The sequence below is a fragment of the Polypterus senegalus genome, chromosome 11 (assembly GCF_016835505.1).
Source record: "Polypterus senegalus isolate Bchr_013 chromosome 11, ASM1683550v1, whole genome shotgun sequence".
NCBI lineage: Eukaryota > Metazoa > Chordata > Cladistia > Polypteriformes > Polypteridae > Polypterus > Polypterus senegalus.
Window position 1 is genome coordinate 60778640 of NC_053164.1, and position 18376 is coordinate 60797015.

At 36.6% G+C, this 18376-nt stretch overlaps 1 protein-coding gene across 1 annotated transcript in view; it reads left to right on the forward strand.

Annotated features, from left to right (window-relative positions):
- The first annotated feature begins 901 nt into the window (after positions 1-901).
- The window catches only part of LOC120539772, a 31788-nt gene continuing 14313 nt past the window's right edge, over positions 902-18376 (forward strand). The window contains exons 1-4 of the mRNA XM_039770156.1: positions 902-964; positions 1909-2262; positions 12178-12300; positions 12624-12654. Coding sequence (XP_039626090.1) covers positions 922-964; positions 1909-2262; positions 12178-12300; positions 12624-12654 — 551 coding nt within the window. The 5' untranslated portion in view covers positions 902-921. The remainder of the gene's footprint in view (positions 965-1908; positions 2263-12177; positions 12301-12623; positions 12655-18376) is intronic.

An 18376-nucleotide genomic window follows, 5' to 3' on the forward strand; every position in this document is an offset into this window, starting at 1 on the left:
ATTGAGGTTGATAACATATGAAACAATATGCATTTTTTTATGCTGTCTAAGTTCCATCTCTTGACATTTTAATCATTTTTCTTCTTCTTTCTCTTCATCTTTTCGCACTTTTGTGTGGGGTTGATGTGTTCTGTCAACCTTCTCCATTCAGCTCGGTTCTGCACCTCCTCCCCAGTCAGACGCTTTTCCTTTTAATCTTTTTTACTTTATCCATCCACCTCAGCCTCCCTCACTTCCTCTTCCCCTGCATTTCCATTCCCATTACTCTTTTGCCCATATTTTATTTTTTTTGTTGCCCATATATTATTCATTGTCTCTCACATTCGTTCCACTTGAACCTACTTTCTTAAATACAGTATCTCTTCCAGTTTTGTTGCCCCTCTGATTGTCTCATTTCTTATTCTGTCCTTTTATGTAATTCCACACACCCAGCTCAACATTTTCTTTTCTGCCACATTTTCTTCTCCTGCACTCCCTTTACTGCCCATATCCATATATGTTTGCTAGTCTTACCACCATCTTAAAAGTGGATTTTACAAAAAAAAAAAAATACTCATTTTGACAAAATTGTATAATTTTAGATTTATATGCAGCCGACGTGTCTTCAGAGTGCACAATTGATGTATGTGTTGAAAATCTGAATAGGTTGATATTTTAATATGTACAAAATGTAGTGCTGCAGGTCATCCATGAGAAAACTGAAGAATTAAACGTCTCTTTTGCTTCTAAATCTTTATTGAGAAGGCTCTTGTTTCACGTGTATTTACCAACTTTGGTACGCAGGATGGTGAGAATTTCAAGCCTCAATATGGCGGTTTTATGACATCAGAAATTCCGTGACGCTGCCAAGTTGGTCAAAAGAAAAATTAAAAACGATTTCACTTCAAAGGTGCCTTTTTCACCTATGGCAAGAGCCAGACGATGGAGCTCAAGGCGATTATTCTGCTTCTGACCGTTACTCAAGGTACGTGTACACCATATAGTGAATTAATGGAGACCGCATTTTCAAATAGAATTATATATGTTTGGATGCTCTTACAGGCGTTCACTGAAGTGAAAAATTGTAAATGTAAATATCTGCAAAGAGTACTTTTTTCCTATTTTTATCCGTCCTCTTATGAAGAAAAAAACAACACTTTGAGCTGCCCTTGACAGAAAAATACAAATGTAATGAAAATTACTGTCTTTAACATCTGAGTTCCAGTAAAGAATTAGCGGTTTAAATATGGATGGATGGAATAGGATGATATTTAGTCTTTTGTTTTGAAAATAACCTGTGATAAATTTATTGTCGCATAGAGCAAAATTGGCAAATCAATAGTAGATACACCGGAGAAAATGACAAATAAAATGAGTGAACAAAATACAAAGCAACTACTTTATATGCCTAAAACCTTTTTTAACACCTGTATCTTTGTAGTCAAACGCTATTTTCACTTGTAAATGGTACTATGTAAGATAAACTTTTTTCTCTCGAAACACAGAATGAAGGCCAGCTTCTGGCAAATATAAACGAAACATTACCACGAAAATGCAAGGTCACACTGGAACGATTATATTTTTTTACATTCAACCATTCTGCTCAAATGCGTTCCCTTTATCTAGGACCCTATATAGTAAGAAGTTTATCGACTCGATTTTTCCAAAAGTCAACAACATTATATAAAGTTTAGACACACTGAGCATAAAATTCACATAAATAAAAATTACTCTGTTTATCAGGCTTATTTGTGACCTTACAACTACATGCATTGAATGCTGCCAGATGTTTTAAAAAAAATCTTGCAAAAGTAAGCAATTAGCTTTAGTCATAATCTTGCAAACTGTGGATATTTCTGACAGCAAGCAGTACTTCCATATTAGTAAGAAAGTAAACTCATGTGTATTGTTTTGTTAATATTTCAACAGGCGTCTGTAAAGAGCTGGAGGTGCAGCAGGACCCCGTGATCAACGTGACGGCGGGAGAAACGGCTCACTTGCGCTGCAGCTTCAGGCCCTCGGGGAGTTTGACAATCGGCTCGTTCAGATGGTACAGAGGTGCACCTAAAGGCAAGGAGGTAAACAACGACACACACCCCACTGGCATCGTCAGAGTGGACGCTAAAACGTTCATTCGAGACAAGGATGCCTCCATTTCTATTCTTGAAACGTTGGTGCAATATCAGGACACGTACTACTGTCAGGTAGAGCTGTTTGGAAAGAAGGGCACTGGGAACGGCACACGGCTGATCGTTAGAAAGCCAGAAAATAAACCGAACTCAGGTAAATACAATACAGTCTCTTAATTGATTTCATTCTTATATAGCTACTCTATGGAAAAAATATAAAAGTTTATACTTAAAAATAAAATGTATTTTATTTAAAATAAACAATGGTTAATAAAACGTAGTTTTTTGAGCATACTAGTATTTTGTGCTGTGTTCCGTTGGTGTGTGTCAATATCGAATATTATATGATTGATAAGATGCTTGTGATTATTTGTGGAGAAAAAAGTGGGTTTCAGCTAAAAAAAAAAAAAGTATGTGATTTCCATGATCTGTGTTGGATTACATTTGTCTCTAAAGTACTGTAAGTCAAAGGTTTTTGGGTCGTTATTGACAAATTTAGAAATAACTCACTTGGATAGGAGGAATTCCTTTAAAGTTGGCAACTGCTGTAACGAAGCAATTCTGTGCCTTGTTTTACACAGATCGGTATAATGCGCATCTTGTTATAAATAAACAAATAAATAAATAAAACGCAACACGAAAGACGCTCAAAATGATCTTTATGTGTCCACTTTTCTACAGGTGTGCGGAGAACCGAGCCTTTAACGGAAAGTACAACTAAGAAACATAGGATGGGAAAATAACCCATCGCAAAAGACTCGCCAGCCTCACTGAAGGCAGGCCATCGTGGCCGCCTATCAAATTAATTATGAGCACTGAAACACTTTGATCAACTCAAGAGATTATGCTTTGAGCACCAGGCTTTGCCTTGCTTCTGGCAGGCTTTTCCTTCTGAACGTAATGTGAATCCCTGGTTCAGTTATCAAACTCACAGAGAAAACATTGGAATTGTGTGCCCCGACTGCTAAACCATGTAAGCTGGACTGAACCTTCAGATCCCCACAGAACAAACGGAGCTCAAGGTGATTAACATATTGAGAAGATTTACGAAGTTCTCGTGTATGTTGCTTTCAAATGTACAGAATGGGCAACACGTATTGCTGGATATTTATTACCTTCATGAAGTTGTCCTTTTAAAGTCCACGGCTTCACACGCCGCTACCGTAACTTATCACCGTGTTCGATTCCAGCTGTAATCCAAACCTCATCGAATATCGTAACTGTTTTGCTTTAACCAGATTTTAATGTTAGAAAATAATAAAATTGTAAAAATAGATATTTAATTTAAAAACTATTTGACAGTTAAAAATTGTTTTTGAAAAATTTTTATTTTTAATTTCAGCGTTCAAAATATATAAAAAGAAAATGTTTTTCAATGTGCTATTTTGAAACTCCTTCACTCTGTGACCCTGAATCTCGGTTGCCATTATGTACACAGTAATATACTTCATACTTGTAGAGGGAACAAATGCAGTATATTTGATTTACGTGGTGTTGGGGAAGTCATACATGTTACATTTTATTTAAATTCTAAGAAGCTTCTCTGGATCCTGTCTTGCGCGCAATGGGCTCCGGCTTCACTGCATCCTACCCTGCATAAACTAGTTTTATAAAATGGATTTGATTTAACCAAATGTGAGAGGCCATATGTTAATGAACTCGTGGAATACAGTATTTTAATAAATAGCATACACGCCCTAAACATTCTCAGACTAAATATTGTAAGCATTCCTTTTAGTTGAATCATAACTGTGGCTAAATTTCAAAAAAAGTAGCATACCGTCATATTCTCAAATTCAAGGTATCGCCAGACTGAAGCCAATTCTGACACCCTCGAGTGTAAGGCAGGAACAAACTCTGGACCGGACACTCCCGAAAACAGCAACACTGACCCACAGAGGGTCGGATTAGAATGGCCGACGAAGCCAACACTCACTTCTTTGGGATACGGCAGTAGGAAAATCGGACTACCCTGAGGAAAAGGGGTGGGGAAGAACACGGACAATGCACAGACTCCTTAACGAACCACTGGATCCGTGTGCAAGTACTTAACCACTAGAAAGTAATGCCATTTATAAATGAGCACAGGACTTTTAAAGCCAAGACAAGAACATTTGTACAAGTCTGCCGAGGAATTTTGTTTTTAGACTGTACAGCATGGCCCATCTCCTTCTTCAACTTGTCTCAGTTCCATAGGGATCGACCTTCTCCAAACATCATAAAAATGCTTAATCAGCATCTGAACATAACTCTGCACCCGGGTTAATTCCGTAGTTTGTCTAACCTTCAAGTAATCTGAAGCGAAGTTGAGGGGAACCCCGGAAAAATCGGAGCAGCACAGAGATGAGGCTCCCATCTTCAAATATTAATAACGCTTTTGATTTTTTTATTCCTAATTTTTACGACAAATATCTTTTGTATCATCAGAAATTAATGCGTTATGATTTGCTTACAGTGGTGCCTGAAAACCGAGACTGCATGCACAAATAAACGGAATTCTTAGAGTAGTGAAGTCCAAGTAAATTGTCACGTGTATAGGCAAATTAAATTCGTACGTCTTCGAAATTGTGACAGGAAGGCACAACATATTTGTATAAAAGTGACACACAAAGATCGAAACAAACTGCACGCACAAATATACAAGTCAGTCCGTTCACCATCTCCGTGGAGTTTGCACGTTCTACTTGTATTCACCTGTTTGTCTCCGCACGTTTATTTGCTGCTCTTGCATTCCAAAAACATTTATATTCATTTAATTGGTAGCTACGTTAAGTTTAAATACAGTACCAGCATCAGTTCATGATGGTGTTGACTTAAGAAAGTGATTTTCAGTTTGAAGATACGTAGATCATGTTACGGGAAGTTTCAAGTGTGTTGTAGCTAATCAATGAAATAAACCTGAACGTATCTTTTGGTATGCGAGTATGATAGCTGATTACAAGAGGCAGAATAAAGGACGATAACGGAACCAAAAATACACACGCAAAAGGTCTATATTTCACAAAGTTACAAAATGTGAGAAATCAGATAATCATTTTTTTTCCGAAGACGTCGTATTTCCTTGTAAATAACTTTGTCTAACACCATCCAAGTGAAGAGAACTGTCATGCGATCCTATGTGTTTTATTGAAACGATACTATATCCGTTTGAAAATAAAGTATGAATGTAAATTGATATATAGAGGGATCTAAATGGCACTGAATTACCAAGGTAAGGTGAACAGTGAAAACTAAATAAGGTCAATTAAATAACACAATTCAAAAGAACACTAGGCATTTATATAAGGACTTCACTTACAAGGAATTAAAGTAATCCACTGGAGGACAAACTCGTTTGAATTCGAATGGTACGAACTGTATTGGAAGACAACATTTTAACAATCTAAACGTACGAGGGACGTTCAAAACATTTCCGCAGTTTTATATTTTCGTTGGGAACGGCGAAGGCGGGAGGAGGAGTTATTGGCCATTAAAAGTTGGTACGACGCTGAGAAAATTGCATCGCAAACGAAGGTGACTATATGGAAAAAATGTAAAATGTTTTTGAAATTCTTAATAAACAGAGTTAAAAAAGTGCAGAAACCTTTTGAACGTCCCTCGTATAACTTACCTTTGCGAGACACATGGAAAACGTATGGTTCGTGAATTATGTAGGGACTTCGTATCATTAAGATTTTCAGCCCCGAAGAAAAAATTGGTAATCGACAAAAATAAAACACAAACATTTAAATTATATGTGGATGTAATTCAGCGCACTCGTGAACTGAGATGTTTCAGACATTACTACCGGCCACCCAATTTGTTATTAAATGAACTCCCTAACCCGAAATAAAATCACTCACGAGTCGGCACAATTTCCCGTGTCGGTGTTGGTTTCCTTTCATATTAGATTAATGGCCTTTCCTGAGTGAAAATCGATGATGTCTACGATGACGTTGAGCCCAGAATTTAATTAAGAGGGCTTACGTTATCAATTCAATATAATTCAACCGGGAAGGAAGATGTCTTTTTATTTGGGCATAATTAAAATATCTTAAAAAAGTAAAACTACCTCAGCAGTTATTTAGATATTACAGTGCTAACTAAGGACACCAAAGGACTCAACTGTCATGTGGAATTTACAAATCATAATATTAACACTGCAAACATAATAGACCATAAAACATAAAGTGAGTAAGGCATTTAGCAAACCATTCAGAAGGCAATAACTGCACCAGTTTCGCTAGCTAACACAGAAAATAAGCTCAAAAGCTTAAAAACAGGATAAACACATAAAAGAAAACTATGAAACGAGCTGGATTCTTCGTGTTTCAACAGGCAAACCAAAGAGAGCACTTATCTTAACCAATTGCTTGCGAGTCCTAGCAGCCACAAACGAGCGGCAGTATTTGCAGCCCCCTGAGAAGCCGGGGATACAGAAACGCGCCATTCTGTGTGGCTGCCGCCCACCAGCTCATAGCCGAGGGGCTCTTCAAGCACAGTTGAAAACGTAACATCCGACGCAGTCCTCGCAGCGTTCAATCGACTCCACTGTTCTTCTTGAGCATTCAGCGTACAAGCTCGCTCGGCACTTGTTCTTGTTATTCAGCCTTTTCCATCTCGATTGCAGCGCTCCTGCTGTATCCTGTTCAGCACTTACATTAATCAGTCCCAAACAGTCGAGTCCCGTAGGGAGACACCCGTTTCTCGTTCAGACAGTCGCCTCCACTATGGCACTGCTCTGAAGAGCCACTCTGACAACTTTCATTTTAATAATGTAGAGCTGACCACCCAGTCAAACTGAGCAACTGCGGCAGAGGGGCATCAGTAATAGAGGTGAGCAAAAACCCAAAACGTCTAGAAGGGCAACTATCACTACAAAACTCAACTAATCTAAGCTTTATGGCAGTGGCCAGACGACATACAAAAGCCCATTTGTTGTTCACATAAAGGACCAAAGCTATGAGAAACAAGAGCCTGTTCCGATAAAACCAATATTGAACTGTTTGTCCTCAATTCTAAGTGTCACACCTGGAGAAAATAAGGCACTATTCATCAAATGCATAAAAGTATTTCCCAACAGTAAAGCATGGTGGTGGTAGCATTATGCTGTAGGGTTGTTTTTCTGCAGCAGGGTTGGGAGACTAGTTAGGGTTTAGGGAAAGATGAATGGAGCAAAGCACGAAAGCAGCCCTAATAAAAACCGGTTCTGCAGTGCTCTGGACCTTAGACTGAGCTGAGGAATCAGCTTCCAGTAAGACAATGGCATTAAGAACAAAGCAAGGACAATAGGGAAGAAGCTTAGGGATTACTCTGGGAAAGTCCTTGAGTGGTCAAGCCAGAGCTCAGACTTGAACCCAAGCAGCCCACTGACAATCTCCATTTTACCAGACAAACCTTGAGAGGATCTGCAGGGAAGAATGGCAGAGGATCCCCAAATCCAGGTGTGTTAAACTTGCCGTGTCATACACAAAGAAAACTCCAGGTCACAATCTCTGCCAAAAGTGCTTCAGCGAAATACTGAGTAAGGGGTCCGAATAACTGTGTTAATGTGATATTTCAGCTTTTAATTTTGAATTAATTTGTACAAATTTCTAAACTTCTGTTTTTGCTTTATCATTCTAGGGTATTTAGTATTGCTTGATGAAGGAAAAAATAATTGTAAATGATTTTAGCACAAGGCTGCAGCAACATAATAACATTTATTTCTATAGCACATTTCATAGAAAGAATGTACCTCAAAATGTTTTACAAAATGTCAAAGAGAAAGTTACAAGAAAAGAAAAAACAAATAAGATTAGGAAAAAATAATAATGAATAAGTAATAGAGAAAAAGAAATAAAAAAAATTAAACAGATCCATATTAGCTTATAAAACATAGATATATAATTAGTAGAAGAGTAGTGTCCTTATATACAATAGATAGATAGATAGATAGATAGATAGATAGATAGATAGATAGATAGATAGATAGATAGATAGATAGATACTTTATTAATCCCAAGGGGAAATTCACATAATCCAGCGCAGTATACTGATACAAAAGACAATATTAAATTAAATAGTAATAAAAATGCATGTAAAAGCAGACAATAACTTTGAGTAATGTTAGCATTTACTCCCCCGCATGGAATTGAAGAGGATTGAGTGCAGTCGGTCTTGTGGACAGCTGGGGCACACACCTTCATTCCAGCATCACCAGTGACTGCATTGTGCCTCCATCAGGCCACCACAAAAGAACCAGGAAAAGATAGCAGAGACAAGTAGAAATTAATAAAGACTGCAAGTCCTTGAAGAAACAAAAATTCTATGCCTGAATAGTCTATCCAGAGTACAACTAAATGTAGCTACGATAAAGCCAATTTTAAAAAATGGGGGTTTAGCCAGTTTCTAAATTGTGCAACAGTATTAGTCTGCCATTTCTCTATTGGTATTACTAACATAACAAAATGTGTACAAAATGAAGTAGTCTGAATATTTTCTGAGGACCTTGTTATTTCGCTGGAATTTTTAGGGACCAGAAGCATAACTGAAGAAGTGATATGGAAACTGGAATAAGGAGTCTGTCTGGTTAGCTGGTCTGTGCTTTCTATTAAACTAAATATTGTATTTTAATGCATTTTTGTTTATCAAGATGCCCAGAAATTTGGTAGAAATTAGCTGCACTCTGTACCTGTGACAATTCTGCTATTAGTACCCCTGGCGCTACTCTATCAAGACCCCGAGCACTAGTGAATGAACTGTAAGCAGCAGCTCAAGACCCCCCCATTGACTCAATCAGAGGATCTGACTGAGACGCCTTTCTCCAGCAGAACTATGGAGACCATTGCATTAAGATGTGGAAGAGCCCTTGAAGAAAAGCATAGGCTAAATAAAGAAATTAAGATGTTCTGATGCTGTTGGGTTATTTATGTGGAAAAAAAGTAACAAATATGCAATTTATTGATCCAGGCATGTAATATTAGAAACATTGTATTGTTGTGAAATTTATGTATGGGTATTGCCTTATATTAGATACTAGCCAAATACCGTGCTTCGCAGCGGAGAAGTAGTGTGTTAAAGAAGTTATGAAAAAGAAAAGGAAACATTTTAAAAATAACGTAAGATGATTGTTAATGTAATTGTTTTGTCACTGATATGAGTGTTGCTATCATATATATAGACACAGACACACACACATACACACACACACACATATATATATATATATATATACATATACATATATATGCATATATACACATATACATATATATATATACACATATACATATATACATATACATATATAGCAAAATACCCGCGCTTTGCAGCGGAGAAGTAGTGTGTTAAAGAAGTAATGAAAAAGAAAAGGAAATATTTTAATAATAACGTAACATGATTGACAATGTAATTGTTTTGTCATTGTCATGAGTGTTGCTGGCATATATATATATATATATATATATATATATATACATATACATAGATATAAGTGTATGTAAATGTGTGTCTGTATATATATGTATATATATATGTATATGTATATATATATATATATATGTATATATATATATATATATATATATATATATATATATATATATATATATATATATATATATATCTATCTATATGTATCTATCTATCTATCTATATATGTATATGCTGGGGGTGCCAGAATCCATTGAGGAAGAAAAATTAAAAACATTATTTGTACAAAATCTTAATTTATCTATCCATTCTTAAATAATTAAATGGGCAGGCTATTTCGTATCAGTGCAATATGCTGCTTGTTAAAACGGATGACTCCTAATCTTACGTGCATTTAGTGCTGCGTGGGTATTATGAACTATCGTATTTGTTCAAGTTCTATTTAAATTTTAAATATAAGTAATTTTTATTTGGTCGACAGAAATATGCTTAGTAGGAATGAAAGTTAAATTTAATCATCATTGCATAAATTTTTCTTCACCATAGGAATTTAAAGACTAAATCCAACTGCCTGATGGGCTCATCAGGCAGTACACACTTACTGCACCCACCCTCGCGAATCGAACCTCAGACGTCAGCACTAAAGGCGAAGCCTCTCATGTTGCGCTAGGGTGTGTGGTTCGTTTATTTGACAGTATGTAGATCGGGTGTGTATATATATATATATATATATATATATATATATATATATATATATATATATATATATATATATATAACTTTTGAGAATGCAACGTATAGTTTTGTCCAGGAGGAAAGCAATGTTGCCTCAAATCAATGGCAACCTTTTGTAGGATGTGTCCCTGAGACTTATTAATTGTCATCGCGAAGCAGAACCTTACTGGAAATTTGAGGCATTTCAATTGAAATGGGAGATCAGGGGGTATAACGGTGATGCCAGGAATACATTCAGAGTGTGGCGCTCTGCTGTTTTTTTGTGTAGCTGCCTTCACACAGCCTCTCCGCTGCTTTATAAACGAACGCCATATAAAGCCATCACCTTGTCAATTGTGTAATGCGTTTTTTGAACAGGTTTGATGCATGGAAGTGATCACTCGTACTGCGTTCAGTCAGTTCACGTGAGCTGCTCTCTTGTGTGATGTTGCGATGTCCATGGCTTAATTTAATGTTAAGTAAGACCCGGCACTTAAAAGTTTCTGGCTGCACTCCGGTTGTAATATGACGAAGCTGCGCGAGGTCACTTTTGAGAATGCAAGTATAGTTGTCCAGGAGAAAAGCAATCTTGCCTGAAATCAATGGCATCGTTTAGTAGGGTCTGTCCCTGAGACTTATTACTTGTCATCGCAGCAGAGCTTTACTGGAAATTGGAGGCATCTGAATTGAAATGGGAGATCAGAGGGTATAAAGGGGACACGAGGAATACATTGAGTGTGGAGAAACTCTAGAGACAGCGTGTGTATTAACTTGTGGATTTTTCTGTGAGTATTTGGTGGCAGTCTGACCAAGTTGCTTGGAAGACGGCGTTAGCCGCGGAGCTCAGCTCAGAGAGAAATGAGGTGAATGGGAGGGAGTTGATGACGTGACTCCCCACTGAACTGTCAATCCCCACAAACACAGTCTCGGAATTTGCATAAGCACACCCCTTCACCTGCAATTTTAACTTAGTTACAAAGTGATCAAAACTCTCGTTTATATCCTGCGTCCTCTCATTAAACTTGTATCCCGCATTACCCGTGGGAATGACAAACACCAGCGTGCCTGTCTATGAACTTAATTTAAACTTTAAGTTTACACCGTGCTTTGTTTCCGAAGTAGCAGCACTCATGAATATGGTTGTAAATGTCAGTCGCTCGCTTCTTATTGCTTCACTGCCTTCTCAATTATATAATGCATGTTGTTTTCAGCGCTTTTTGGAGCTCTTCCTGGTTTTCTACGTACTGTGTTGATAGACAGTTCACGTGATTACGTGGGAGGCGTGATGATGTCACACGAAACTCCGCCCCCACGGCCATCCAGCTCAACTCCATTACAGTATATGGAGAAAAATAGCTTCCAGTTATGACCATTACACATAGAATTTCGAAATGAAACCTGCCCAACTTTTGTAAGTAAGCTGTAAGGAATGAGCCTGCCAAATTTCAGCCTCCTACCTACACGGGAAGTTGGAGAATTAGTGATGAGTCAGTGAGTCAGTCAGTCAGTCAGTGAGGGCTTTGCCTTTTATTAGTATAGATAAATAGAAATTTCAGCTCTGAGTCTTCCATTGATTTACACATTTCAGGCATTCCTGAACCTGAAGTCTTTACGTTAGTGTGTGAGCCTGTGGATACAATAACTCACAAATGCATCGCTCAGTCCTGATGAAACGTGGTCCAGTTATTGGTGCTGTAAAATGGAAAAAGCAGACATATCTTCACACACATTGGATATAAGGAAGGCATTGTGATAACATCAGATTAAAAGTACCAAGTTTATGTAATGAAGGGCACGTACTGGACACCTCCGATTTTCTGATTTTCCACCACTGCTACAGTTTTATGATTTGCTTCAGTGTTGTTTTTGATTTTGTTGTTTTTTGCTTATAATAGAAAAATGGAGATGTGTAAGAGACCCTTTAACTGCCAAAATACAATTAATTTGTTCCATCTGTTTTTAGATAACTCTTTAGGAGATGATACACCTTTTTGGGCTAAAGCATCTCTCATTGGAGCAGCAATTTTAATTACCATTGCTGTTGTCGTAATAATTGTGTATTGCTCCAGAAGAAGACAGCAGGCAGGTAAGTTTACAACCACCTGCTTTTACAGTATATGTGTTGTGCTCAACTATACAGACTCTGATGGTCCAGTTTATTATCTTTAAGTATTATATTCTTGTCCATTGCCATCTAGTCTATTAGTCATCATCATCATGTCTATTAAAATGTACTGTTAGTGTTAGTCATCTAATGCCAACATAATTCAACTTTGTAATCATTAATTTAATGCACTTATGCAGTGCAGTATGACTAGTTAAAAACTATATTAAACAGTTTCCTGAACATGTAGTTTCATTTATAAAAGTTCTAACAAGGACTGTATTTTTTTCTGTACATGTTTGCAGAAGTCCCGCTTCAAAATCAGCCACAGTTACGGTAGGTGGTGTTTTCTACAAATTATCAGTTTTGGACTTTAGGTTTGAAATTCATCTTTCCTTTTATTTAGGTGTACATATTCACAGAGTCCTAAGTTCATTAGTGACTCCCGTTCTTTATAGATAATTGAATACTCAATCAGTGTTATCATAACATACGTAGAATATAATATTTAAAGCCAGTAAACAGGAAGCAAGTGATTATGCGTGTGCACATTTATGGCAAGCAGAATTAACATTTAGAGATATCTCAAAATGGATTTTAAGATATCTGGAAATGCATTTTAGATATCTCAAATTGAATTACAGATATCTAAAAATGCATCTATTTTAAGATATCTAAAAAGCATTTTATGATATCTTAAATAGATTTCAAGATATCTTGAAATGATATGCTGTACATTTTGAAATATCTGAAATGCATTTTAAGATATCTTAAATGCAAATCGAGATATCTTGAAATAGGTTCCTGTGCATTTTGAGATATCGCAAATACATTTCGAGATATTTTAAAATAACTTCCTGTGCATTTCAAGATATCTCAAATACATTTTGAGATATCTCGAAATCACTTCCTGTAACATTTCCTATTCTTTCAAAGGGACTTCCTGTCCTTTCGAGATATCTCAAAATGAATTTGAGATATCTTGAAATACACAGGAAGTTATTTTAAGATATCTGAAAATGTATTTGTGATATCTTAAAATGTGCAGGAAGTTATGTTGAGATATCTGAAAATGCATTTCAGATATCTCAAAATAAATTTGAGATATCTTAAAATGATTGGGAAGTTATTTTAGGATATCTCAAAAAACATTTAAGATAACTTAAAATTCACTGTTGTTTGAGATATCTAAAATATATTTTTAGATATCTCAAATTAATTTCATGATATCTTAAAATGGGTCTCTGCTCCATTTCAGATATCTAACAATGTATTTCAAGATATCTCCAATTGTATTTCAAGATATCTAAAATGCATTTTAAGGTATCTTTAAAAGGACACTCAATTATTTCAAGATATCTCAATACCATTTTCAGATATCTACAATACAATTTAAGATATCTGAAATACATTTCCAGATATCTCAAAACAGCTTCCTGTCCATTTTCAGATATCTCAAATACATTTTCAGATATCTCAACATCACTTCCAGCTCATTTCAAAATATCTCAAATACATTTTGAAATATCTTATAAGAAACAAGAAGTCCAATTGAAATAATACGCAGTTTTACAGGAAATGATTTTAAGATATCTTGAAATGCATTTCAAATATCTTAAAATGCAAGAAAGGTCAATTTAAGATATCTGAAAATACATTTGAGATATTTTGAAATACAGACATAATTATGCATTTATGCATTGATATCTCAAAATGTATTGAAGATATCTTAAAATGTGCGGGAAATTATTTTAAGATATCTCAAAGCGAGTTTCAGATATCTTAACAAGTAAATTACATTTTAAGATAGCTCAAATTTATTTTGAGATATCTCTAAATGTTAATTCAGCTTGCCATACACATTAAACAGCAAGAACAGAAGAGTGAAGATTTAAATGGCTTAGAATACATCATGGTCATAGATGCCAGACACACCAGCAAAAATGCATCCACAGCACAGCCCTGCTAGGCTTATTATAAATTACGCAGTTGAAGTTATTTCAAGATTGGGTCACCAAACAAAAGTCCCCTGAGTAATGTGACTTATAGAGGCTGGTAATGACCTAAGTACAGTAAAGTACTGGCTACTGACTTCAGACAATTAATAGGCAAGAATCGTTATGGTCCTGAAAGAGGCATATCAGATTGCAAAATTCATTCTATATTTGAAAGTGAATGGCAACCTCTGAACTAAAACAACTTTCCAAAACCAAGTAGTTGCAAGTCTGAAAAAGGTCATCTGGGTTGAGGAACCACATTCCTTGCTGATTTACATTAATGGGAAGACCAGGATAAAGCAAAACCCAAATTAATTTTAAAGATCTGTGCTGAAGTTTGTCATCAGTACAGGCTGCAGGTGGAGGTCTAGGTGTGTGAAGTGTGTTTTCTGGTGCAAACTGAGTGTAATAGTAAATGAACAAACACTGTAGGGTTCAGACTATGTGAACCTGATTTCTGATGAGAAATATCCCTTATAACCATAAACATCTGTAAATGGGACCTTGCTGCAGGATAAAGATCCAAACCACAAATCCAGAAGAGTTCCCAGAATGTGTTAGGTGAACAGACTAATTTTTAATAAAATGGCTTTCCTAATCACCAATGCCCATATTTATCAAGCATCCCCAAGTAGTAAAATGGCTCTACCTGGCTCAAAAATCTAAGAGTGATGCAAATTAGGTCCTAAGAGTAGGAATAAAAGCACTTTCTCAATTATCCTAATTTAGGAAATGACTCTCAGGATTTAGGAGAGCTCATGAGCCTAACTCACTAGAAGCTGTCAGAAGATGGCGTTCAGGCAGAGATCAACACACACATCCCAGGAAGGCTGATTGTTTTGAAAATGTGCTGGACAATGATAAACTCATAAAAAGACTTTATCTTTATTAGAGGTTAAATAATATTTATAACAAATTATGCATATTGCATGACCATTTTATCAATGTGAAGAAGTTATGCACTCTCAGCCAAAATAAAAAAGTATTGTTGCAATTTTTTGACCACATGGAAACTGCAGCTTTGAAATAATGATGATTTAAGTTTGTCATAACAAATCATATCTTGAATTTTGAATCATATGTTGAATATCCTTACAACAAACTATATTCATGCAAATCATTGGTTTTCATAGACTAGTTGGTGTGATTGATGGCACACATGAAGATCATTGCCCCAAGTTTGTATGAGCATGCATATGTGAATCGCAAGTGATATCATGTTTCAACACATAGGTGGTCATGGATGCAAACTGTAATGTAGTAGCCAGAATATCACCCTGAAAATGAACAGTGAAATGTCACACTGGTATGCTGAGATTTGCATTCTACAAACTCCTGGAATATTTACTTTATACTTTCGAACCTAGGAACGTTCAAAAAGGCAAGCACAGATTCTTGGGAGAGAGAGGTTGGGAGCATGTGCTGATTACAGCACGTTGCCGCACCCAACACACAGCAAACCACCTGGATCGAGATCCAAGTGCAGCTGTGCCAAGGGTGACACCTCAGTACCACGGTAAATAGTGTGAGGATTTTTACAGTGGCTGGAGTGCCAATCCTGCCACCAACCCCCAAGTTTTCCCTGCACATTGTAGGACCTGCTTGCAGGGCTGGATGCAGATTAATGTCATACTCAGAACGGAGTAATTGCAAGTTAAGGAAGTTGCTCAGGGGCCCAAACAGAGTGGAGTCACTTCTGGCATTTATGAGATTCAAACCAGCAAACTTCCAATTGCTGGCACAGATCCCTAGCCTCAGAGCCACCACTCCGAGATTTCTAGGGCATAAATACAGTCTCACAGAACATAATGGGGGAATCACAGAGAGGGACACAGCACATGACTCTGGAAGATGACTTGGTATACACTGGAAGACTGAACATGAGTTTAGATGCAGCACAAGCCATGGCAAGTTCAATAACTGTTAGTTTGCAAGGCGTCTCCTATGGTAATAAGAGCAGAAAGGAGATTCTTCCCATAGTATGGCTGTGGATCATACATTGTTAAATAAACATGCTCGTTGTTGGGCTTTACTCTCATTTAGGGTGTGCGTGTTAGTCTTTCCATCTGGATGCTTGTAAGACTATTATTCTTGATGCTGCTGCCAAGTGGTAACAATTACATGGAGTTTAGTACAATATCTTACATTATAATGTTCTCCTTCTACTTTTTCTGCTATTATTATTATTATTATTAGTATTATTATTGTGGTGCAGCCTTAGCATTAGTATTGCAAAACTACAAAGCATCATCATTATTTCCAATGAAACCACAAAATGCCGAGTTTGTAGGTCGGGTCCCTTAAAATTTGTGATGGCATTCACTCTAAGATGTAAATCCACTAGCTTGGAGTGGGTAGAGGACACTTCATAAACATTTTTCATGTCCTACTCCTGAATAGAACACATTCTTATCCTAGTCAGAAATTGAGTGCAATTCCTAGAAGTAATTCTGAGACACTTGATAAATACGGACACAGATCTCTGTGTGATCAAGTGACTGTGGAAGTAAATCGAACAAGCTGCTCAGTGTAGAAGGGCATCAAAATCTTATCAACAACAGTTTTCTTACAGATTCAAATGCATCATCCCTGTGGCAAACATTTAACATTTAATTGAGTCCATACCCAAAACAATTTAACCTGATTAGAATTTAAATAGGAGTATAACCCATTATTATAGTGTGCGTAACAAAGTGTCCACCCACCCAGTGTAGTGTGCATTGTGTCTGCCTGTCTGTATTCCAATTAAACTTTTTTGTGTAAAAATTATATTTTTCTGCAAATTATATAGTTAACATCTTGACATTCCTGCTGTATTCATGCTCTGTATAAACCTAGCACTTTGCATATTCAGCTTACTTTTGTCTGCTGCAGTTCCTCCACAGTGCTCTCTAATCTCACACCATATCTGAATATTTAAATTATAATGCAATGACAGAAATAATCAACACAGTACATCTTATGCACAAATGCATACAACAATTTGGTTCGATAAAGTAAAAGCAAAAAAAAAAAAAAAAAGTCAAAAAATAATTGACAATGGAAGAAGGAAAATGAAAACTCCAGTCATCAACATTCCTAGATAAAAAGAAACTGGTGGGGAGTTCACAATTGGTTTTAACACAGAGAGTCACTGTTCTGGTGAGGCAGGCCATCAGGCCACCCATCTCCTTTAAGGCATTCTTCAATATTTTGAATACGAGTTGGGCAGTCGAATAACAAAATTAAATCATTAGGCACAAGGGTCTCATTACCTATGGTGTCACTTCTCATGAGTGCTAGCAGCGTGACAGCAGGATATGGGGAAGAAAAACAGAAAAGAAGATCAGTAATAATTTATTACGATTGTCATAGTTCATTTTGTGCAAATGAGTAATAAACAGAGTTGTAATATTAATAAAAAAGGTCATTGCCAGCCCTAGTCAGGGTATGCTAGACTAAAGGGGTGAGTCTTCAGGCTGGATATATGCGATAAAGGCTGACTGGCATCTCTTACAGAAGCACAGAGATCGCTCTATAGCACGGGTGCACAAAGTCTGTCCTGGAGGGCCACAGTGGCCGCAGGTTTTCGTTCCAACCCAGTTGCTTAATTAAAAACCAGTCCTTGTCAATAATTTAATTTCATGGCTTGTTAGTGCTTTAACTCTGCGATGTCAAGTCATTCTCATATCCTAGATTTTTTTTCCTTTCAAAGGATATCATCCAAATGATTTGAAATCTAAAACAGACTAGATAGATAGATAGATAGATAGATAGATAGATAGATAGATAGATAGATAGATAGATAGATAGATACTTTATTGATCCCAGGGGAAATTCACATAATCCAGCAGCAGTATACTGATACAAAGAAACAATATTAAATTAAATAGTAATAAAAATGAAAAAATAAAAATAAAAAAAGCAGACAATAACTTTGAGTAATGTTAACATTTACTCCCCCCGATGGAATTGAAGAGTCGCATAGTGTGGGGGAGGAACGATCTCCTCAGTCTGTCAGTGGAGCAGGACAGTGACAGCAGTCTGTCATTGAAGCTGCTCCTCTGTCTGGAGATGACACT